This window comes from Maniola hyperantus, chromosome 5, assembly GCF_902806685.2.
Source record: "Maniola hyperantus chromosome 5, iAphHyp1.2, whole genome shotgun sequence".
Lineage (NCBI taxonomy): Eukaryota > Metazoa > Arthropoda > Insecta > Lepidoptera > Nymphalidae > Maniola > Maniola hyperantus.
The window spans coordinates 9,086,670-9,110,169 of record NC_048540.1 but is presented as its reverse complement, the minus strand read 5'-3'; the positions used below and the strand labels follow the sequence as shown (position 1 = coordinate 9,110,169).

Genomic DNA, 23,500 nt, shown 5'->3' with positions numbered 1-23,500 from the left:
TCACGAATGTCGAGTCTACTAGCATAGCCTGTTAAAAACTTCGGAACGTCACTCTTGGGCGCCTCACACTCAAATAAGTCAAGCGTATTTACCTAATGCAATGCATAATAGTGTTTTTACGTACCTATAAATATACCTAGTGAAAAATATCTAGTACACACACCTAATGAAATATACCTATATATTCGAAGTGAGCTTTTCCACGATATAGCAATGGAATTATGTTAAGGTGCAGTAACTAGATAAAGTTCCCGAGAGAGCGTGTACAAAGTAGATTTTTACTAATTTATCTTATCGGATCTGCAGATTATGATATTATAAGTACATCGTCAAGTTTAGATAAGTAGAGATTGTAGAAATAGAGAGAGAGAAGATAGAGGAGAAGATTCTTTGAAGCAGTCTTCATATTATAAACGTTAACATTTATAAACTTTTCCCGACAAAATATTGTTTGACCTGGTATTGGATTTAAAACGAAACGATGTGTCACAGATTTCCTTTATTATTTAAATCGAAAATGCATATGAAAATAGTGTGGTATTCGTGACCTTTAATCGTCACATAATACGAGTGGCTGTTATACCGTCCACTTTGATATACGTTCGCTTGGATAGCGATAGTTTAAATTCAAGGCTTTATGGTTATCTACAATCAATTTAACATCCGAGTAATTTTGATATCTCGAAACTTTTATAACATTTTAATATTAAGTATATTTCAGTAAACGTTAAAACTATAAACTTTATGTGCTTAGTTGGTTACCAGGATTTAATTATTTCATTTATTTAATAGAGTGCATAAATACTCACTTCGTTTAAATTAATTTTTTTTTTTTTTTTTTTTTTTTTTTTTTTTAATACAATAAAACTTAAAGCTAGCCTTATCTAATTACTATATAAATCATGACCGCGTGGAATGGTGCCAAGAATACTGGCTGCATTTCCGCGCTGGACAGCCAGGCTGATCCGCTGCGCAAAAAATGAGCCAGCCCTTCTGTCACCAGTTGAGGCTATTAATCGCGGTGAAATGTCTCGTAAAAAATTTTTAGCACTAAGACTCCATGGCCCCAGGGTCTCCACGGCAAACGGCACAAAAATGTAACTCTCTATAAGAGAGGCATACTTGCGCCGCTTGCCGTTTTCAGCTGTTTCTGCTGCGGCTCCCGGTCTTGATGCTGTCTTCCTGATATGACACGGGGCCAATGTGTCAACGCAAGTTGCGTCCCACATTAGCGCCCGTCCCCGTTCCCAGGGAACCAGCGTCAATCCATCAGGTCTCTTGCCATCATCCCGACTAATCCCTGCCGGCTCAATGAGCGCAGGAATATTTATGGTGGCAAGAGCTCTTTTAATTGTATCGTTAAGAGAGCCATGCCTAAACAGCCTACCGGAGCTCCTTTGGCAAGAGAGTCCGTGGATTCCAAATTTATCAACCTCTTTTCCACACGGACATCTGTGCTGATGGCACAGTGGTGTTCCCAATCTGAGACCTAGAGCCACACGAAAACTTTCGTTATCTAAAAGTGTGCCGAGATTTTTTGATGGCAAGGCATGCAGCCAATACCCAGATTCCTTTTCGGATAATGCTAGAAGCCTGGCACGATCTCTGTCACTTGTAAGATTTTGAACCAAATTCGTATGTGTCAGTTGAACCAATGGCAAATCCCAAAGTTTTTGTGTAGTACGTTCCTTCGGGATGTCGACATTGGGACATCTGACCTTCCAACTCTCTAGGGCCTCTGTGGCATAGGTCAATGATGAATTGGATTTGAGAATTTGAGAGCTAAGCTCTTTTATACTATGCACAGAGGACAGAAAAGCCGGAAGAGCTACACTGGAAATTTTCCTCACGCCGATGCCACCGTACTTGACCGGTAAAGTTGCTTGGTTCCAGGAGTGCTCATCAAAAGTTAAATTTAGAATTTGTTCTAGTGTACTTTTAAGGGTGGCATCCATGTTATCGAGTAGTCCATGAAATTTCCAAATTGGGCTCGCGCGGAGAATGTAAATTAATTTAGGTACAAAAAGGCAATATTTTAGGATCGAAAATGCAATGTGAGAATTTAGAGTGCCCAATTTGTCGGTATTAGCCGAAAATGTTCTGACTTTTTGATCCAAGAGTGGTTGTATGGATTCATTATAAAGAGGAGCACCGAGAAGGCAAAGTGAACGTTTATCAAGTATTTTAATATTAGGTGAAATTTCATTGAATAATTCAGAGGCCAATAGAATTCTTTCTTGCGACAGTTTTTCTGTAAAAAACAATTCGCATTTCGAAAAATTAAGTTCTAAACCAATTTTCCCAAACTGTTGCTTAATATGATTAAGATCTTTTAGAACGTCATCCACGTTGCCCCCAATGGTTCCATCATCAAGATACCATATGTTAAATTTAGATGTTAAATTTGAGATATGGTTATGGATCCCTAAGCTGAACAGGGCCGGACCTAAAGGATCCCCCTGCTGAACGCCTACAGAAGACTTAATATCGCTATCTCCAAAGAATAATTTAGAAGCAGAGCTGTAACATTGCCAAACATATGGGTAAATTTCAGGAAGTTGCGTTGAGACTTCTGTCAGCAAAGTTGCCCTGTCCAAAGAATTAAAAGCATTCTTTACATCTACTTTCAGCAGTACCTCAACCTCGCCATTCGTTAAGAAAGTACGAGCCGAATGAACTGCTGCTTCACAACCTCCTTTACTGCCGAATCCAACTTGAATAGGTTGGAATTTATCCTTTAGGGTAGAGACTATGTGACTACACGCTAATTTTGACGCCAAACGGCGAAAAGTACAGCCAACAGCGATGGGACGGATGCCACCATCTTTCTTATTGAAAGCACAAAGCCTCGCGCCATAAAGGAATGGTAGAAAGGATGAATTTACCTCGCCAGATAACATGAAATTACATAGTCTGGTAATGTCGCTCAGTAGCGCCTTGCCGGCGTCCCCAGCAGTAACTCCCACAAGATCCTTAAGATGTTGTGGCGTTATGCCGTCCATGCCACCAGCAGAGCCACTAGAAAACGACATTATCGCAGCGTAAGTTTCTTCATCCTTTATCTGTAAATAAGAAGTGTTAGAAGGTGGATCTGGCAGCACAGAATCGGTATTTGGTAAGGGATGCTTGTCACGTAAGGCTTCCAGCGTTATATCATTGAATGGAGCCAGTGTATCACTAGAAAACAAAATGCGGGCGGCGTTTTTAAGATCCCCATCCATAACCTTGTTTTCCACAATTTTCTTCAAATTGTAATTTTGTGTTCGAAATGAGCAGTCAGGGATTGGAAAAACGCGATCAGCCAAACTATTTTTTTTTAATTTTGTACATAGCGACCCGATTTCTGACTTATTAACATAGAAATGTCTATATGCAAAAAAAAAGAGGTTTTGCCAATCTAAAAGTGAATTTGATAGCACATTTTGGATTGTATGTGATAAGGATCTAGCTAACGATATCCTAGCTCCTCGCGGAATGCGTTTTATTAATGGAATATTTTGACTGTATTTGGATAATAAAATTTCAAATGGTACCTGGTTATCGCTTCCTGATTGGGTTTGATCGCACATCAAATTTGGGCAAGTAAGAGGCCGTGTAGGCGGTCCGTGACAACGTGCGATGTGAATATTAAGGCCTTTGCGACCCTTAAACTGCCTGCCATCGCTACAGTGGGGGCATTCTAGGTATTCACCTTGAGAAGCACTGGGGTTCATACTTCAAAACACGTAAAAATAAAAACACTAAAACACTACACAATAGCGTCTATAAGCGCGCGGAGCCCCGACAGCGGCAACCAGGAGGCCTGCAGAGCAGGCGCTGCCCGTTGAGGCCCCTGAAACAAAAAGTGCTGTTAGTATCGCATATCAGGCGTGAAAATAATACCACGGGGTATTTCGCGAATAAGTGCCAATTTGATGCCAATATTATTCCAGAATAACCGAGCCAAATATTTAATAAATAAAAATTTTGAAACGAGCAAATTTTTCTCATTGACATCTCACTGACAATTTCTCTTAAATTAATTAGGTATAAGTAAGTAGGTACCTACATATTTGAAGTTCCTTAACTAATTTTAAGTTAATATTTGCTAGTCAAGAGCTCTTGAAACTATTTAATCTTTATCTTATACTTTTCATGAATCGTAATAGGTAGAGACAGAAGTGTATTTAGTCGAGTTAGCGACGGTATATAATTTGTTACAGCTAGAGTGGAGTCGCAGGTGGCACGTGACGGGGGCGGCAGGTGCAGGGAGTGGTAATGGAGTTGGTAATACTGAAAGCGCGAGCCCAACTGAATCGTCTCGTGCTGGAGCGGCGCGCGAGCGCGAGCAAAGAGCGCTCGGAGCGCGCGGGCGGCGGCGGTGGCGCGCGGGCGGCAGGGCGCGAGCGCGGCATGGCGCCCGCCCGCCCCGCGCCGGCGACCGCCGCACCCTGGCTCAACGCCACGCTAGCCTTCAACCTCTCCCGTATCAACTCCACCTTCGACACCGACTACGAGCTGCTCAACGCCAGCTCCAGCGACGAACACGACAACCACTGGTTCTGTGCCAAGTGGACTAGCGCGCAGCAGGATCTCTTTCAGGTACCTCTTACACCTACGACAACTTCCGGTAGTTCTTATATATATCGATTTTACAATTTACAAAAATACAAAAAATTTACGAACATGGTCAAAGCAATATGTAGGTACCACCGATCTACGATTTATAATAATTATTCTATACTTAATCTATTAACAGTAGGTAGATATAAATCGAGTAGGGGAAATCGCATGCGATTTGGCAACCGTAGCATCGACATCACTAGGTAGCTAGACTACTCTCTCAAATCTAAGCTCGTAGCAATAGCTTCTACGCTCGTAGCGCAAAATAACTTGTCATCGATACATGGAGTACCCATCCCTGTAACTTAATAATCTAAGCTGATTCCTAGTTCTTCTTTTTCGACTTGGCATTTTCCCATCTAGGTGTCCGCTTTCCCAGATTTTGGCCGGCAAACAAAAAATTTGCTCAGAAGTGTGAAAGATGTTTATTTCTTATTTAAGCATTACATTTTACATTTGTTTGTTGGTTTCTTAGGCTGCAAATCTCTGCTTCGCAATAGCATTTCTTGCACCCAAGAGTTTTAAGCAGAGCATATTGGTGCTGCGAGCGCTAATTGCGGCGGGCGCCGTACTCATGGGCATGTGGGCGGGTGCCGAGGTCTGTGCGCCCGACGTCCTAGCGTGGAGCCTCGCACTTGTTCTAGTCAACTCTATACACACTGTTTTCTTAATTGTAAGGTAATACATAGCAATCTTGATCACATATCTTATCTCTAAATAGATTATATATACCATTAGTTTTATCTTAGTTAATCCAGAGGCTCTAGTGGAACTTTTCAAGGTTATGTTAACTGTGTGTGAATCTGTTATTTACAGGTACGCGGCGGAAATAATAACGAGATTTGACTTTGCCATAATTTGATAGATCTACGGACTGTTAACGTTAATTTGAAAAGTATCACTCAGGGCTCAAAATCCGATCCTATAGTTGAAATTAGAGTGTTTGTACCTATAGTTTAATACTTAGGTACTAGATTTAGGTCCCATTTAGATTTAATAAAATTTCTCTAGATAATCGTACACGTTTTACTTAGTCATGCAATTAGGACAATAGGATTGAGTAGAGTTTAGGATGTAGTTGCTAGTTTGTAAGCTTCATTAGTTTCGTGATCTGTTTTAAGCTACATTTCCCCAGGTTTCTTCCACCGGCGTTGTCATTAGAGCTGACAGATTTGTACCTGAAACTATTCAAGCCTCTGAAAGTGAATAAGAAGCACTTTCAGGAGTTAACGCGAGAAGCGAGGGTCATCAGACTTGAGCCGGGCGAGGCGTATGCGGTCGAAGAAGTGACGCCAGCGGACGAAAGATTATCCATAATATTAAAGGGAAAGTATGTATTAACCATCGTTTAGCCAAAACTACTTCTGTTAAAGGTTATATTTTAAAAACCCTGAGGCATTATCGCCCATCAGGCACCAATATATCAATCGGTACTTGCTGTGCGTAGCCCATGAGGTGCATTTTGCGTTTGTTCGTTTCACATTTTGAGAGTTGGTCCCCATCCCAAACCTCCGGTGAGAAGTTTTGCTTCAGAAAGTTTTTTCAAGTTGGTAGGTAAATAAATTTTAAATTTTGGTATTGGTATTAATTTTATTTTCCATTTCCACGAAACTATGTTTTAATCCAATTTAAAAATGTAGGTACCTACTTATTAGATCTTTTACTAGAACGATATACTTATCTACATATGTAATGTTACTTATTCTGTAGGTATATACATATATTTTGCACAGAAATTTTTAGAACAAATACTTAGTTTAGATTTTAGATGGGTACCTACCATACCAATAGACTGTGAGTAGATTCTACTTGTTAGATTTGCATAAATGACTCAACTTGAATGGTTTGATCGAACACGGCTATCCTTTTAGGTAAGGCTCGGTCATTACCTTTATGTACTTACCTAGGTGGGTCCACACTCCACAGAGATCAATTTTCCAACCTCGCCATTAGAGAATACCGTTATTACGTAGGTACTAAGTGTGTGCGGTCATCATTTCGAATTTATTACACGTACCTAGATAAATAAGTAACAATGTGGATGCACACATACATAAGTTAATTATTATTATTTCTTGTGTTGTAAATAATATTGTAACGCCCCGCACTCCCGCACAGCCCCTTCGCTAACCCGGTACGGGTGACCGCATGTAACGTGCGGGTGTGCGGAGTGTCCCCCAGACTCATACCCCAATTGCCACCTCGACCTGTCGCGGACTAAAAGTACTTATTTTTTTCAATAAATAGGTAGGTACCTATAGCCCGCGACAGTCCTATTGTTAAGTGTTAAATTCAAAATTGTGTTCAGTCGAATTCTTCTCTAAAACATTTCGAAAGCAATACATAACAATTATGCAACGTTCGAGAAAATGTAGCAAGTATCGGCATTTTGCTGCACGTCACTTGTATACTCGTACCTATAATAGGCAAAGCAAGCAATTTTCTTCGCCCACGCAAGTCGACTTGCGGTCAAAATCCATTTTGATATAAGTTCGTTCGACGCTGCTGGCTGGGATTCTGATGTCTGGTGCTTGCGCGCCAACCATTTGTTATACGAGTTCAATCCAATATTGTGTGCTGTAGGTAACTCACTTCACTTGCAGCTATGAACATGCAATTTATTTTACAAAACTGATTAGGCTACGTAAACATAAACTAACATTTTTTTTTTTTTTTTTTTTTCCGTTCGGGGAGGAGGAAAATCCTCATGGATGCCTCCGGCATGCCCGACTCCACAATGGCCTACGGACTAAAAACCTCCTCCCCCCTCCGCTCTATCTTTCAGGTAAAACCTTTGCATTGCATCTGAAAGATGGCTGTCTTTAGAGTTTAGGCGCTATCTTTTTTCTGCCTATCCCATTCATCCGTGATTCTTCTTTTAATAATAGCACGCAACATTTCAGTGCATGCATCCCACTGTGATTCGCTTGAGAGCATACGAGGGACAAGATTCGTAGGCGTTATTGATTCGCCTTCTCCCTGGGCTTCTTTTATTTTGTGCTCGAACTCCACACACTGAAATATTGCGTGCTCTGGCGTGTCTTCTGCACCGCAATACCAGCATGAGTCACTGGGCGCTTTCCCAATAGCATGGAGGTAGGTATTAAACACACCATGGCCACTAAGTGCTTGAGTTATAAACTTATCCACTTCTCCGTGTTTCCTTCCTATCCAGAGCTTTACGTTAGGGATAAGTTTTCTCGTCCACTGTCCTTTTCCTCCCTTTTCCCACTCCGTCTGCCACTCTTCCATTGTGCGGTTTCGCTCTTCGTCTGGTGTCCTTTGGTCTTCACTGTTGTACATTCTTGTACGTTCCCTCGCCAATCTTTCGATAGGTATCAGGCCAGCTATTACCAACACCGCGTCCAGCGATATAGTTCTGTGCGCACCGCAGATTCGTATAGCCATCTGCCTTTGTACCTTGCACAGCATATGTTTGTACTTAGCGCAATTCAGTACTCTACCCCATACCGGAACTGCATATAGCATTACAGAGTGGGAAACTGAAGCTAATACTCTCCTTTTGCTAGCCCTGGGGCCTCCTTGTTTAGGCATTAAGTGGCTCAGTGCCATTGTAAGCCGATCTGCCTTCTCCGATACTTCCTCAGCGTGCTTGCAGAAAGTTAGGCTTTTATCAAACCATACGCTGAGGTATTTTAATTTATCATTAGGTTTTATCCTGACCCCTTCCAGCAGGAATGTAATGGGCTTAAATTTTCTGCGTCCACTCAGCATAATAGCTTCAGTTTTTTCTGGAGCTAAACGCAGCCGCTTTTGCGCCATCCATCCGCTTATATTTGCCAGTGCCTTGTTTGCCTTTGTCATGAGATCGTCCTCCTTACGGGCAGCCACCACCAGCGCTAGGTCATCGGCAAAACCCACCAAATGAACATCCTCCCCGAAGTCGGTTCGCAGTATGTCATCGTAGAGTATGTTCCATAGCGTTGGTCCGAGGATAGAGCCTTGTGGTACCCCGCTAGTCACTCGTATGTCCGTACTCTTTCCTTCGCTGTCGCGCACTATTATTTGTCTATCCTGTAAGTAGCTATTTATAATGTTGTATATGTAATTTGGAAAGCCTCTCTTGTTGATTTCTTCCAGTATTAACTCCCATGGAGCCGAATTAAAGGCATTCCGAACATCCAGTGCTACCAATGCGCAGAGTTTCTTTTTACGGCGAGTACCTTGCCTGGCCGCCTCAGCGATGGTTATCACTTTATCTATTGCACCGAGTGTAGACCTACCGCTTCTAAAGCCATACTGCGCCTCTGCTAAGTCGCCATGGTCTGGTAAGAGAGTTTCCATTCTGTTCAGTATGATTCTCTCTAACAGCTTCCCATAGCAGTCGAGTAAACATAGTGGCCTATATCCCGTTGGGTCGTCCGCAGGTTTCTTTGCTTTGCGTAGCAATAGTAGTATTGCTACTTTCCAGATCTGTGGAAATTCCCCCGTTTGGAGAATCTCATTCACGACTTTTGTAATTTTATCGGGGATTGTGGTAACGGCCAATTTGACTATTTCAGGTGGTATAAGGTCTGGTCCTGGCGCCTTTCTCAGCTTGATTCGATCACATGCCCGCTTTAGTTCGTCGCTGGTAACCAGTGGTATTTCCTGGGTAGGATACTTTAAGCGTTCGAAGTGGCCATGTGATGGAAATAGTACATTGGCTATTTGGCACATCTGTTCGATACCAATCTGTATTTGGGGTCCTTTTTTTAGTTTTTTCGTAACTATTTTATAGCCTAAGCCCCACACATCGTTATCTACAGCCTCACACAGTTCCGTCCACTTATTACCTCTAGATTTTGTAATTAATAGCTGCAGGTTAAGTTTTGCTAATTTATATTCTTTTTTAGGTTCTTCAACGTCAATTTCTTGCTTCATTTTGTATTTCTTTGTCATTGCTCGTGTGTATGTTCTTCGGCGCTCAATACATTCCCTCCTTGCTTCAGCTATCTCCTCATTCCACCAATATACTTGCTTCCTCCGGCCACGTTTTCTTTTGGGCATCGATTGGTTGCATGCCTTAGTCGTGGCAGCTACCAAGTCTTTAGGAGTTTTGATTTGTTCGCAACTGAGTGTTTTTTGAAATATTTCTTTGTTAATTTTATTCATATTCCACCCTGTTGCTGGTGGGAAGATCTTAATTTCTTCTTGCAGTACTTCAAATGAAATATATTTATGTCCACTCATAAACTAACATAAAACGCAAGAAAGGGCACAAAGAAAAAGGGCACTTTTATCTCTGAAGTATTCAAAAAAAGTTTTTCTTTTTGGAGGTAGCTCAGGTAGGTAATCAAATCTAGAAAGTTTACTATCAAAATGTGAAAATTGATACTTAGTCAGTGTCGTACAGTGATTATGTAGTATGCAGGACATCCTTATATTTTGTTCCTACTTCATAGGTTCGAATTAGAGAGGATTCGTTTTCTCAACTGAGTTATTTGGACAGGACATATAGGACACACATAATTTCAGTAGTAAGCTATACAATATGTATACTAGGGTCCTTAAAGATGGTACTTACTATTGAAATTAAGCCAAACGAATAAAATCCCAAAGTACTGTACCCGTAGTACAAGATTATACGTCTCACTAAACCAAACCAAATTCGAGAGTCGAAATACTTCCGCGTTACAGTAAACTGGATTTTAAATGCCTTGTTTTAAAGCTCAAGTTTGTCTACACTTCTACAGCCAGCGCTCCAAGCGGAAACATTGCGAAATTAAAATCAGTGGCATTGAATATTTGACTTCAATTCAAGGCTGTTTAGGTCTATTTTACTGTAACCCGGAAATATTTCGACTCTCGAATTTGGTTTCGTTTGGTGAGACGTAAAATCTTGTACTACGGGTACTGTCCCTAACACTGGGAGGAACGTTTCTTTGGATCATGGTGGCTTTGGGAGATGTCGTGGCAATTCCCTGCCAGACACCCTTAAACTTTTAATCATTAAGGGTGAAACTTACAGCTTTTCTAAAATAACGAAGGTCTGGCACGCGCTGGCTCTCTCTCTATAACATTTTACCTCCTCTAAACTCCCCAACGAGTTTGTGACGTTTTACCGTTTCATCCTATGTATACATATGTTTAAAACTTTTTAATAGGTAGGTATAATAATAATCACGGTTTTCAAATAACTATTTTCTCTTTCGGTAGGATGCGAGTGAGTTGTGACGAAACGGTTCTTCATTATATACAGCCTTATCAGTTTGTCGACTCACCGGAGTGGGAAGCGAACCGCGAACAATCAGACGACGTCTTCCAGGTAAAATTTATTTTTCTAAGTATCTATATTTATGAAACTACACCTAAGCACGTTATTCTAGTATTCTAAATAGGCATAGTATTGGGAAAGAAACTGGCATTCTTTATTCTTTATTTATACTTGCATTGGTGGTGGAGAGACGATGGCCTGCAGGGGCGAGGAGGCAAACAATTTTGTGCGCGACATCGACTTCGATCCGCGCTCTAGGGCCTACCAGCAGGGTGATTCGCTAACTCAGTTTCTAACACTGAATGATAGCCACGGAGTTCATTTATAGGGTTCCGTACCTCAAAAGGAAAAACGGAACCCTTATAGGATCACTTTGTTGTCTGTCTGTCTGTCAAGAAACCTACAGGGTACTTCCCGTTGACCTAGAATCATGAAATTTGGCAGGTAGGTAGATCTTATAGCTGACATTTGGAGAAAATCTTAAAACCGTGAATTTAGGGTTCGATCACACAAAAAAAATTAAATTGTGGTCATGAACTAATAATTAGTATTTTCAAGTTTCGAAGTGAGTGACTATATCAAGTGGGGTATCATATGAAAGGTCTTCACATGTACATTCTGAAACAGATTTTTATTTATTTTTATGCATCATAGTTTTTGAATTATCGTGCAAAATGTCGAAAAAATACGACTGTAGTACGGAACCCTCATTGCGCGAGCCTGACTCGCACTTGGCCGGTTTTTTAATCCGTTGAAGGCTTTCTACGAAAAAATATTTTAATATCACCCATTGAAGCAGCAATGTAGAACTAACCAACCTCGGTGGCTATCATTTAGTGTTAGACACTGAGTTAGAGAATCACCTAGCTGGTCCAAAGGTTTTCAGCGTGGCAATGCTGCCAGCTTGATGGGCACCTTTAGGCCGGGGGTAACCAGGGGTGGACTTTTCAATTGACGACATTCGTTTTTAAGGAAAAATATTAATTACAGAACTTTTAAATTATAAGATAGGCATATTGATCTAAGATCTCGCTATACGACTTTCACTCATCTGATGACCCATGAGAGGAAAGGTGTTTCTTATGAAACATGGTACATAAACCTACTTATTTACCTACTTAATAGAATCAGTTTAAGGGTACCGTAAATTTAAGTTCATCATCATGATCAACCCATCACCGGCTCACTACAGAGCACAGGTCTCCTCTCAGAGTGAGAAGGGTTTTGGCCATAGTGTACCACGCTGGCCAAGTGCGGATTGGCAGACTTCACACACCTTTGAGAACATTATAGAGATCTTTTAGGCATGCAGGTTTCCTCACGATGTTTTCCTTCACCGTTAAAGCCAGTGATATTTTAATTACTTAAAAACGCACATAACTCCGAAAAGTTAGAGGTGCATAACCGGGATCGAACCCCCAACCTCCGATTGGAAGGCGGACGTCCTAACCACTAGGCTACCATAGCAATTTAAGTTAGAATAACCTATTTAGAAAGGTACAAAGATAGTACAAGACATCTTGGGGAAGGCTAATTAGGTTAGTTTTGGTCCAGGAAAATCAAAGAGCTCCCACGAGAATTAACCTAATATATAATAATAACCCAATAAACCTAAACCCACACGGACGAAGTTGCGGACATAATCTACTTGGTACAAAGATAGCTTGACATATAGGTAGGTACTTATAGTACGCGAGAGGTCGAGATGGCAATCGGGGTGGAGACGGGGCGCACAGCCGCAGAGTACCCGCGCTAATCCGGCGCGGGATAACGCGGGTGACGTGTGGGTGTACGGGTCATCCCCCCGCCTTATACCCCGATTGCCATCTCGACCTGTCGCGAACTATACATCCCGGATAAACCGAAGCTCACAGCTTCCCGAGTTTAAAGTCTAATATGTAAAAAGTCACATAACATAATATAACGAGTAAAGATGTATCTAATGTATATATGAGCTACGATCAGTGGGCTTCTAGAATAGTCCGTAAAAAATGACTCCTCATGCGCCATTTTAACTCTATGGGTCAACTGTCATGTCAAAAGTACGGGTCCACCTTTTTTCATAAGGACTAGAATGGTACTTTTGACATGAAATTTGACACAAAAAGTTAAAATGGCGCGTGAGGAGTTAAATTTTACGCGTTATACTTACCTATTACCTACCAAGTACCAACGTCACACATGAACGCGCAGATGCGTGAAACAAAAATAGGTTTAAATAAAGCCTAAATTATTTTAATATCTGTGCTGTGTCCTTTCAGAATTTTATTTAAAAGTCAATATAAAAGCAATATGCGTTACAGCTGGGTAATGACAAAGCTCATTGAGATTCTGTACGCGATTAACGTAAATAATTCCGGAACCAAGCATGAATAATGCATTTTCTCGGTGACGGACGATTTATCAAAGGAAATAATTGAGATACTTAATTGTAGACTTAGGTAAAGATCTCGAATTGTGAACTGAAAATATGATACTAGTAGTGAAGACATAACACCTACTCACAATACCTACTTATTGTTTCCATCATCATCATCATCATCATCACCATCAACCGATAGACGTCCACAGATGGACATAGGTCTCTTGTAAGTCTTGCGCCGCTTGAATCCAGCGGCTCCCTGCGACTCATCTGATGTCGTCCGTCTACCTAGTGGAGGATCTTTCAACGCTGCGCCTTCCGGTGCGAGTTCGCCATTATAGCACCTTGAGACCCCAACGTCTATCCGTTTTTGAAACTATGTGTCCTACCCATTGCCACTTCAGCTTCGCAACTAGTTGAGCTGTGTCGGTTACTCTATTCTCCTACGGATCTCTTCATTTCTGACTTGATCACGTAGAGAAACTCCGATGTTTCCATCAATATATAAAAATTCCGTATGACCGCGATTAAAGTTCTTCATGGTTCTTCATAAATCTTAATAATATTGTTTGTGTAAAGTAATCTATAAAACAAATAAAAATAAAATAAAATAAAAATCTTTTTTATTCGAATAAACTTTTAAAAGTACTTTCGAATAGTCGGATGCATCTACCACTGGTTCGGAATGCCTTTCCTACCGAGAACCAGCAAGAAACTCGGCGGTTGCTCTTTTCAAATATTTGATATAGGTACAAGATTATGCCATGTATAATATAGTATTTGCAGTCTTGTGCGTCGCCGGAACGAGCTGCAGGTCAAATCCACGCTCTTTTATCATTTAGATAATCTTCAATTGTGTAATATGCTTTTTTCAGGAGCATATTTTAAATAGATTTTTTAAACTTGTGCAGAGGTAAGTCCAAAATAGTTTGCGGGATTTTATTATAAAAGGTAATACCCATGCCCACAAATGACTTTTGGACTTTCCTGAGGCGGAAGGTAGGAGCTGCAAGTTTGTCTCTGTTTCTAGTTAGCCTATTGTGTAGATCACCAATTTTCTTGTAACTAAGAATATTTTGCCTTACAAAAATTATGTTATTATAAATATATTGAGAGGCTACAGTAAGGATATCTATTTCCTTAAATTTCTCTCGAAGGGAATCGCGTGGTCTTAAGTTATAAATTGCGCGTATTGCCCTTTTTTGTAATACAAAAAATCTCCCAATATCTGCCGCTTTACCCCATATTAAGATTCCATAAGACATAATACTATGGAAGTAAGCAAAATATACTATCTTTGCGGTTTCCACGTCAGTTAACTGCCGAATCTTTCTAACAGCGTAAGCGGCAGAGCTCAATTTGCTAGCAAGAGTTGATATATGGGTGCCCCATTGAAGCTTCGCATCTAAGGTTATCCCCATTAATGTTACTTGTGTTCTTGGTATTGGGCAGTGCGAATTCAACACACTTAGTTTTTTTTGCATTTAAAAGTAAATTATTTACGGTAAACCAGTGAGTTACCTGAGATATGGCACTACTTACATCGTCAAAATTGTCTTTATTTCTATCAACTTTAAAAATCAAAGACGTATCATCAGCAAATAGTACAATATCGCAAGTATTTTGGACAAAATATGGTAAATCGTTTATGTATACCAAGAACATGAAAGGACCTAGAATAGAGCCTTGAGGAACACCCATTAGTGAGGCTGATCCGGATGACTTTACGTCGTTAACACACACTGTTTGAATACGATTACCAAGATAAGACGCAATGAGACCAAGCGCAGTGTCTTTGATTCCGTAGTGGCTCAATTTAACCAGGAGAGTCTCGTGCTCAACGCAATCAAACAGCGTAAACTAGTTTTTGTTTTTAAATAAAATGGCTGACACTTTGTGTGTGTGTGTGTGTGCGCGTGTGTGTGCCTGGGAGGGATGGACAGACAGACAGCCCCGAGGTTGAGAGTTCCACTTTTTTTATTACAGAACACTAAATATAATTATTATGAAAAAACCTATTTTTAAAATATATACTTGACAGCAACGAAGGCTCCATTGGCGATCGTAAACACAATCACCTAATTGGTTTCAGGTGACAGTGATCGCGGAGGAGGTGTGCACGTGCGTTTGCTGGCCGCGCATGCGCCTCGAGCGCGTGCTGCGACACCGCCCTGCGCTCAAGGTCGTGCTCGACTGTCTCATAGGTCAGTCCCCTCAGATTTTCGAGGCTAAGGCCGGAGACATACTTATAACCACTGAATTTGAACTGACGGTTTAGTACTACTGAATAGCGTCCCAACTCCTAAACGAATGTCAAAAATTACACACTTAGCTACAGGTACAGACTACAGACGCTCTGCTGCATTCGGCCAATAAAGATGCTTCAGTACATAATATTTTATAGCCTCAAAGGTTCAACGGTCAAAGAGCGAACTGAAATCCAAAGATCGACACCCGTTGTATAGTCCGTCCGTCCATTTTACGCGCCATAACCCTATGGGTCAGCTGGCATAAATAAAAAGTACGGTTCACCTTTAAAATAAGGAGTGAAATTGTGCTTTTGACATGAAATTTGACACTCAAAGTTAAAATGGCGCGTGAGAAGTAATTTTTTACGCATTATAACTACTAATCAGTGTTTCCACTTTTAGGGATTTCGCCCTATTTTAAGACGAAACGACTAGTAGGTATTAGGTCTGCACAGCTTAGGAATTTTTAAGTGGTTTCGATTAGGTAATTTGGGGAAAACCTATTTTTTATACCTATATACAATTCAAAGTTTCGTTTTTTTTTAGATTTATCAAAGGGGATAGGCTCAAACAGGCTAAAAAAGGGCGATTTAAAAAAATTATATACATCGACTTCCAAAACCACTACAAAGTAAAAAATATGTATGTTGAAGTCGGCGAGCTTCGCGCTTTGTTTTCTAGTTTTTAGGGTTCCGTACCTCAAAAGGAAAAACGGAACGGTTTGTGGTTACATCACACAAAAACAATTAAATTGTGGTCATGAACTAATAATTAGTATTTAATTTTCAAAGTAATATACCTAACCATATCAAGTGGGATATCTTATGATAGGACTTCACCTGTGCATTCTAAACAGATTTTTGTTTATTTTTACGCATCATAGTTTTTGAATTATCGTGCAAAATGACGAAAAAAATACGATTGTTGTACGGAACCCTCGTTGCGCGAGCCTGACTCACACTTGACCGGTTTTTAATTATTATTAATTACTCAGTGATTATTCGAAGCGTAGGTATATTTGACGAATTCTGAAAATCTCACTCGCTGAAATCTACGTCGTAGCCTGTAGTGTTGCTGAAGTGTCGTAATTCCTACCATATACCTACTGGATAAAAGATGTCTCGATTAGTCTGATAGAGCACAAGATTTACGAACGAGTTTGATCGATTTATCTAGGTACTTACTGTCCACAAGTTACTGATCAATTATTGTTTTTAGGTTTCCGTACCTCAAAAGGAAAAGCGGAACCCTCATAGGATCACTTTGTTGTCTGTCTGTCTGTCGGTCTGTCAAGAAACCTACGGGGTACTTCCCGTAGACCTAGAATCATGAAATTTGGTATGTAGGTAGGTCTTATAGCAGACGTTTGGGGAAAAATCTGCAAACCGTGCATTTGTCACACAAAAAAAATTAAATTTTGGTCCTGAACTAATAATTAGGATTTTCAATTTTCAAAGATAACTATATCAAGTGGGGTATCATATGAAAGGTCTTCACCTGTGCATTCTAAAACAGATTTTTATTTATTTTTATGTATCATAGTTTTTGAATTATCGTAAAAATGTCGAAAAAATACGACTGTAATACGGAACCCTCAGCGCGCGAGTCTTATTACAAGATTAGTTACTGTCCACAAGTTTCGCAAACTACGTGTTGATCGATTCCGTAAAACCTGCATCAATCATTATTACAATCGCTATTGTTGTAATTGGCTGAATTTATGCTATTCTTGTAGCAACGATGCATTGTAGCCTAGTGAGCGAGTCTCGACCAACTGGAGGTACCTAACTGTGATCACACTGTAGCTGTCAACTTACCTTAATAGAGGGGCTGGGTTCACGATATTTTTTCCACTGTGAGCATACTTGGATTTTAATATTTCAGGTAAAGATATAACGCATAAGCTGTACGCAGTTAGTGAAGGACTAAGCGCGGGCGTAAGCGCCGAGCATGAAGGTCCGCCGGCGCATCTCACGCGCTCAGCGAGCGTCGACGCAGTACACGAAGGCGCGCGCGGCCGTCTGCGCAGCGTAGCGTGGCGTGCTAAGTCTTCTTCTTCTGGCCGAGGTAATTACTTGCTAACTAGGTACTACAAACAGTTGTTCAAATAATTCATTCCATTTGTCTGTATGAATCGAGTGCTGCACATATAAATATTTTCCAGCTAGAGGAATCATTTGTTGCGTGACGCTTCTCTTAGAATTTTACAAGGGCTTAAACAACTGTCGCATGATTCTATTTCTAAGCCCGATAACTTGACTGCCATGTCGTAGCTTCTAAAAAAGATATATTGGTTACAGGTAGTTCGTATTGGCAACCAGTCGTGGCACGCCAGTTCCTCAGACAGTCGCCGTTCGGGCGCAGCGTGGTGCCGCCGCCGCGGCTGTTGACGCAGACGTCGTCAGCGAGCCTGCAACCGCCGGCGCTGCGCCGAAGCCCGCCGCGCCGCACGACCTCATGCCGCCGCAGCCGCGAGGTGAAGTTCGCGGAGGTGGCCATCGCGGCGGAGCCGGCCGTGTGACGCGGGCCGCGGCCCCAGTCCGAGCTGGTGCCGCTGGTCGCGCCCGTCTGCGTTGCCGCCGTCTCGCCGCACATCCCCTGACCGGACACAGAGCGAACGATGACGCCCCACACAACTGACTTTTAGTGTACGCAACCGATTTGATTTCTTCTGAAAAGGTGTATACGATCTGCAAAAAGTATCGATACTGAGCAATTTTAAGTGGCAATAGTTTCGTCACGATAACGATGCATTCCTATGTTACACTTATTCTATGTTTTAAATTGTAAAATTACGTGGATATTTCCGTCAAGATCTTTTTTTACAGACATGTTTAATAGGAATTCATGATTAGGTATATAACATGGCATCGATACTTTTGATTTATGCAGATCCCGCACAATAGCTATCCGGAATCAATCGAATACTACCGAAATTAATTGCGCAAGTATTAAGTTAAAAGTGCTATATTTTATAGAAAAAAATGAGCTTCCCATATTAAGTGTAGGTATGCGTTCAGTGAATAGTTTCGTTCGCTCGAAACAAAATGTGTTAAACACTAAAGTGTTCACAGCAGAGAGGTGACAAAAATGACAAGTGAAATAAAGTGATAGTTTCAACTGGACTATTAAATGACAGTGTTAAATTCAATGACATGCTTAGAATGTCATTGGTTAAATTATTAAAACAGTAATTATTGTGTGAGAAGTATACTTATCTAGTTAGAATTACTTAAATGTTTTTTATTATAATATTTTATTTTGCAGAAAGATCGCTCAACGCTTTTATTTTGTTACACTGTTTAAACATACCTACATAGCTGGTATTTGCTGTAGAAAGTGACTGATGATGATCCGCAAAGTAGACCAATTAGTATGCAAAAATAGAAGAGAATCTATAGGTAACTGAGAGAGGAATGCAAGGGGTTTTATTAGATACGTTTCCTACTTGTGTTTATTGACTCTACTTATCTTTTATTTCATTAAAATATTAATTAGTTCATTAATTTTCAATAAATGTAATCAATACCCACATTACACATACAACGAGTTTTATCAAAATTGGTTAACGAGCGTAAAAACTGCTCAGACAACCATTTATTTGATATTGCTAGAGAAAAATATCCGTAGATGTTCAAACCTGCAATGCTTTTTCTGTGTAAAATCTCGACGTACTGCTTACAACGAAAAACGTCTAATATTAAAAACCTTTCAATTCTATATACCTAATGGTAGGAAAATAATAATAAAATCAGACTGAACTGTTTTTATAAGTATCTAAGGAATAAAAAACAGTAATTAAATAGTAAGTACATAAAATATGTTGATAATGGGCATGTACCTAATAATATTTTTCTGGATGTTATATTAGATAGCCCCTTTTTCATAAAGATCATCATTTTTAAAATATTAACTATTATCCATTAACGAAACGGATCTTTATGAAACAATTTGAAAGTGTGTACTAGTTAAGTATCCAGAAATTTAAGAAACATAAAATATAATTAAGTTACCCAAATGATAGGGTTCGAAAGATATAACGAGAGAAGCATTACTGTTTACAAATTTTACCTATTATCAGAAATGCACATTTTAAGAAATATTTCACATTCATATTACATTCAACTGCTTTTAATGTTCACTATAGGTACACATTGTCATATAAATGAGAATCAGGCAGTTTACTTTTAATCGTATTTTGGTTACATGAAAATAAAAATAATATTCATGAATTTGAATGATACGCATACTATTGCGTACCTACCTAGCTATTAGATATTTCGAAAATGAACTAACTCTCCAATTTCGAATCATTCACTCTTTCGCGTGTGAGAGTGAATGATAGAGTGAAGAGAAGAGTGATATTATGTTGAACACAGAGCGAACAATTACTTGCCTTTCATAATTTATTTATACAAGACAAAGTTTAACAGCTCCTTCGGCTCAATTCTTGCTGAGAATGAAAAATCCTATGGGAAAATTAACATTAGCTACTCAAGTAAACATAAACATGTAAACATGGCCAGCGTGGTAGACTATGGCCAAAACCCTTCTCACTATGAGAGGAGACCCGTGCTCTGTAGTGAGCCGGTGATGGGTTGATCATGATGATGATGACTCAAGTAAACTGTCTGATCCCAATAATGTAACATTGTTCACGTCACGTTGTTTTTCTTCTCAATAGATGTCATTAGTCATTACGCACTACTTACCGTAATATTATCACGATGATCACGTTAGTGTTGAGTTGATGTTGTCGCTTCGTAATGGTGAGTTCACTCTGGTAATTGGTGTCGAGATTAGAACAATTATACGAGTATTTTGTTGTATGTCAGACAACTCTTAGACATCTAATACGTAAAGCAAGCAACGTGTTATAAGGACATAATGTAACTCACGGCAATGTAGGTAATTGTTCGTATTAAGAACATTTTGACTTCTTTGCCGTAATGCGGAAGAAGAAGTCATCATCATTGCTGACAAGGCTGCGCTGAATAATCGATTGGTCAATCAGATCAGATTTCGCGACAAGGCGAGATCGCGCGTTGCCGCAAGTAACGCGCGCGTGCTTTAGTCGCAAAAAATTAGCTCTATATCTACTTTGTTTATGTGATATTCCTTTACAGGACTTCAAATTCAGTTCTCTTTGAAAAATAAAATATTTGTCGCGTCGCTTGTCAGCCATAATGTGCTTTGAGTCTAATTGAGTAACTAAGTCCTTATTCCACGATGTTTTTAGCAATAACATATCGATCTATGTCTTCACTTGACTCGTTAAAGTTATTTAAGGATGTAGCAAAACACTTTACGGTGTAATCCGGTACACCGACCCAATGATGCACTTAAATAGTTAACATTTTATGTTATCAATTCTATTGCCGCCATGGGACAACAAGAGAGAAGTACAGTTTGTGATACTCTTAAAAGTTAATTACGCATTTATAAACTATTTATAAACGATGTTATTGGCTTCTAAATTATATACCTAAGGCTGAAGTCACACTATTCTCGATGTTATGACTTTTTGTATAACTACATTAATAATTGTGGGCCTTGCTTTTACAATATAAAAATGTCATTGGAAAAGGCTAGTGAAATTTTGATAACTAAACACCTAGATTTGAAATTAAAATTGATAAGATAAAAATGTGACGTGTTTATTCTGTTCTATATACACTTATATATGATAAGTTGAGATAAAATTAAAATATCATGTAGGCAATCATTGCTTTTAAATTGTGGTCGTAATATGTTATAATTACATATAATATCTTATGTGTTGTATCTAAGTATTATTTCCTGCACGGTGTGCGTATGGTCATGGCGACTTCGACTATGGACTAACATAATATGATAATACTGTACATAATCATATCTAATACTTTGAATTCTAACAGTTTAAATGTTTAAAATGTTGTGCGCCATTAGAACAAAAATGACCTAAGTAATCCAACATTAAAACAAATCTTAACAGTAGCAATAAATCTATGTAATGTACAGATTTTAGCAGCATTCATAAATTGGGTAGGAATTCCTAAAGTGAACTTAACAAGCAACGATAAAAATTAATTTCATGATAATATATTTTTGAATTCGTAAAATATAATATTTTCAAAACAAATTCAGTAAGTATAATATAATTTAAACAACGTCTTCCACGTAATATCGATTGGTGTATTGTCGTCTCTTTTCATATTCGAAATGTGTTGTGATTATTCAGTTATTTGACTGTACTTCCACCCAGATAACTTATTTATACTAAGTGTTCAATAAAATTTTATAAAAAGTTAGATATTATTCTAAGTTAAAGAAAATTGAGACATTTTATAAAGAAAAAAGTAAGCAAGGAATATAATAATAAACTTACTTACATATAATAGAAAAGGCAGCTCGTGTCAATTTCAACACCATTGCATGGTAGAAAAATTGATCGTCATAATTAATTTAAAAAGTTATATTGTTAACATTAATATATAAAATCTTTACCAGATTATAACAGAAATCGCTCATTCCAAAACTCCTAAGCATTCAAATCAGACAATTGATTGTTGACGTACCTACAACTATTATTGAAGTTAGTTCAGAGTCAGTTCAGTATATTGAGTGTTTATTACTTGGATGAATTCTATCTCTATCATTTATTTAAGTAAACTCCCTTTTCATTTCGTAAGACTAGGCACATTGCGGGAGAGTTAAGGCGACCGATGCGTTTTTTTAAATAAGTATTTGTGAGGAACAAATTCAACAAAACCAAAATAATCAATTTAAAGTAACAATACTCATCCGCATCTGTTTTAATTTCACGTCACGTAGGCACTTATATTTTGTAGTTGTATTAAATTTCAGTTTAGGTACTTTGTGATATTTTACAAAATACACGTCCCCTACGCTTTAACTCTACCGTAAACAATAAAAATGTAAATTTTGTAAATTCTTAATTATATTTAGATATGTGTTATAGGCAATTGCGATGTGATAAATATCTGTGTATTCATAGACTTCTGCGTAGCGAAGTTAAAGCAAGTGTTTAGGATACGTTAAATTGATGCGATGTTTTGTACGAGTATTATTAAATGTTTATTTTAATAGTGTGCTAAAACGATATTACTTAAAAAATATTTAGAGTGCGTGCTTACTATTTCATCTTTTGTAAGCAAGCCAACATGAATCTGTTTCCAAACACTCTACATTATATTCTTCCATATATACTTAATACCAACAAATGACCAGTGTGAAATATAAGTACATATTATAGTCTATTTTTTAATCCCGGAGACAAAAATGACGTTTCGTGTGTTGCCTGTTTTTGTGGTGCAATCGATACTTACCTATAAATATTTGTAGGTATTCAGATGAGTAAGAGACAAGAAAATAATATGTTGAAAATAGTTTAAATTTAAATGAAATAAGTATTGGATGATTCTCAGTTTATGAGTTTTATATACTATTGGAAACTTGCTCAGGTGAATTATTTTTGTATTTTATGTTACCAATTATTCTTTGAGTCTTTCAAATAATAGGTATGTGATTAGTGCTACTTTTTAATCTTCGTAATTACACATTTCGCATATTTATTTTACTTGTGTTATGCACGAAATATTATTTTATTAACGATTTTAATCTGAACCGAAACCATGAGGACACTATTTTTGTTAAGCTGGTTTCATCATTCTTAAGTTTGACATTTCTAACTGTCATTTTAGTCTCTGGGATAAAAGAATAGACTCTAACCTAACAAACAGAAATATTGGCAGAGCGCCTCTGTGATACACGTTAGCTATTTAGAATAGAAGTCGTCGGTTTAAAATAATGTGTAATCGCAAAACTGATGTTGTTCTGATTATATTGCCTGGGTTGCCCCGCGTCTCGTCGTGCATGACATTAACGTTATCAGTTATTATTATTGTATTTATTCACTTTATTAACATGTTTATTATGTCTTTAATAAAAACAAGTGCTTATTATGTTATATTATTTCATAATCCTTAATCGCACCTTCTCAACCAGAAGGCTCAAAATAGATTGCCGCAAAGTTAAAATGACGCGAAGTGATAAACCTAAAATGTTTCA

At 38.8% G+C, this 23,500-nt stretch overlaps 1 protein-coding gene across 2 annotated transcripts in view; it reads left to right on the top strand.

Moving 5' to 3' along the window:
- Window positions 1-23,391, top strand: part of LOC117982358 (blood vessel epicardial substance-like) — a 35,617-nt gene extending 12,226 nt beyond the window's left edge. Inside the window, exons 2-8 of one of the 2 annotated variants that reach the window (XM_069498533.1) lie at window positions 4,203-4,581; window positions 5,078-5,280; window positions 5,738-5,932; window positions 10,762-10,870; window positions 15,274-15,385; window positions 17,315-17,497; window positions 17,731-23,391. In XM_069498533.1, coding sequence (XP_069354634.1) covers window positions 4,258-4,581; window positions 5,078-5,280; window positions 5,738-5,932; window positions 10,762-10,870; window positions 15,274-15,385; window positions 17,315-17,497; window positions 17,731-17,951 — 1,347 coding nt within the window. In that variant the 5' untranslated portion in view covers window positions 4,203-4,257 and the 3' untranslated portion in view covers window positions 17,952-23,391. The remainder of the gene's footprint in view (window positions 1-4,202; window positions 4,582-5,077; window positions 5,281-5,737; window positions 5,933-10,761; window positions 10,871-15,273; window positions 15,386-17,314; window positions 17,498-17,730) is intronic. The other variant, XM_069498534.1, reaches the window with a different exon arrangement.
- The last annotated feature ends 109 nt before the right edge of the window (window positions 23,392-23,500 follow it).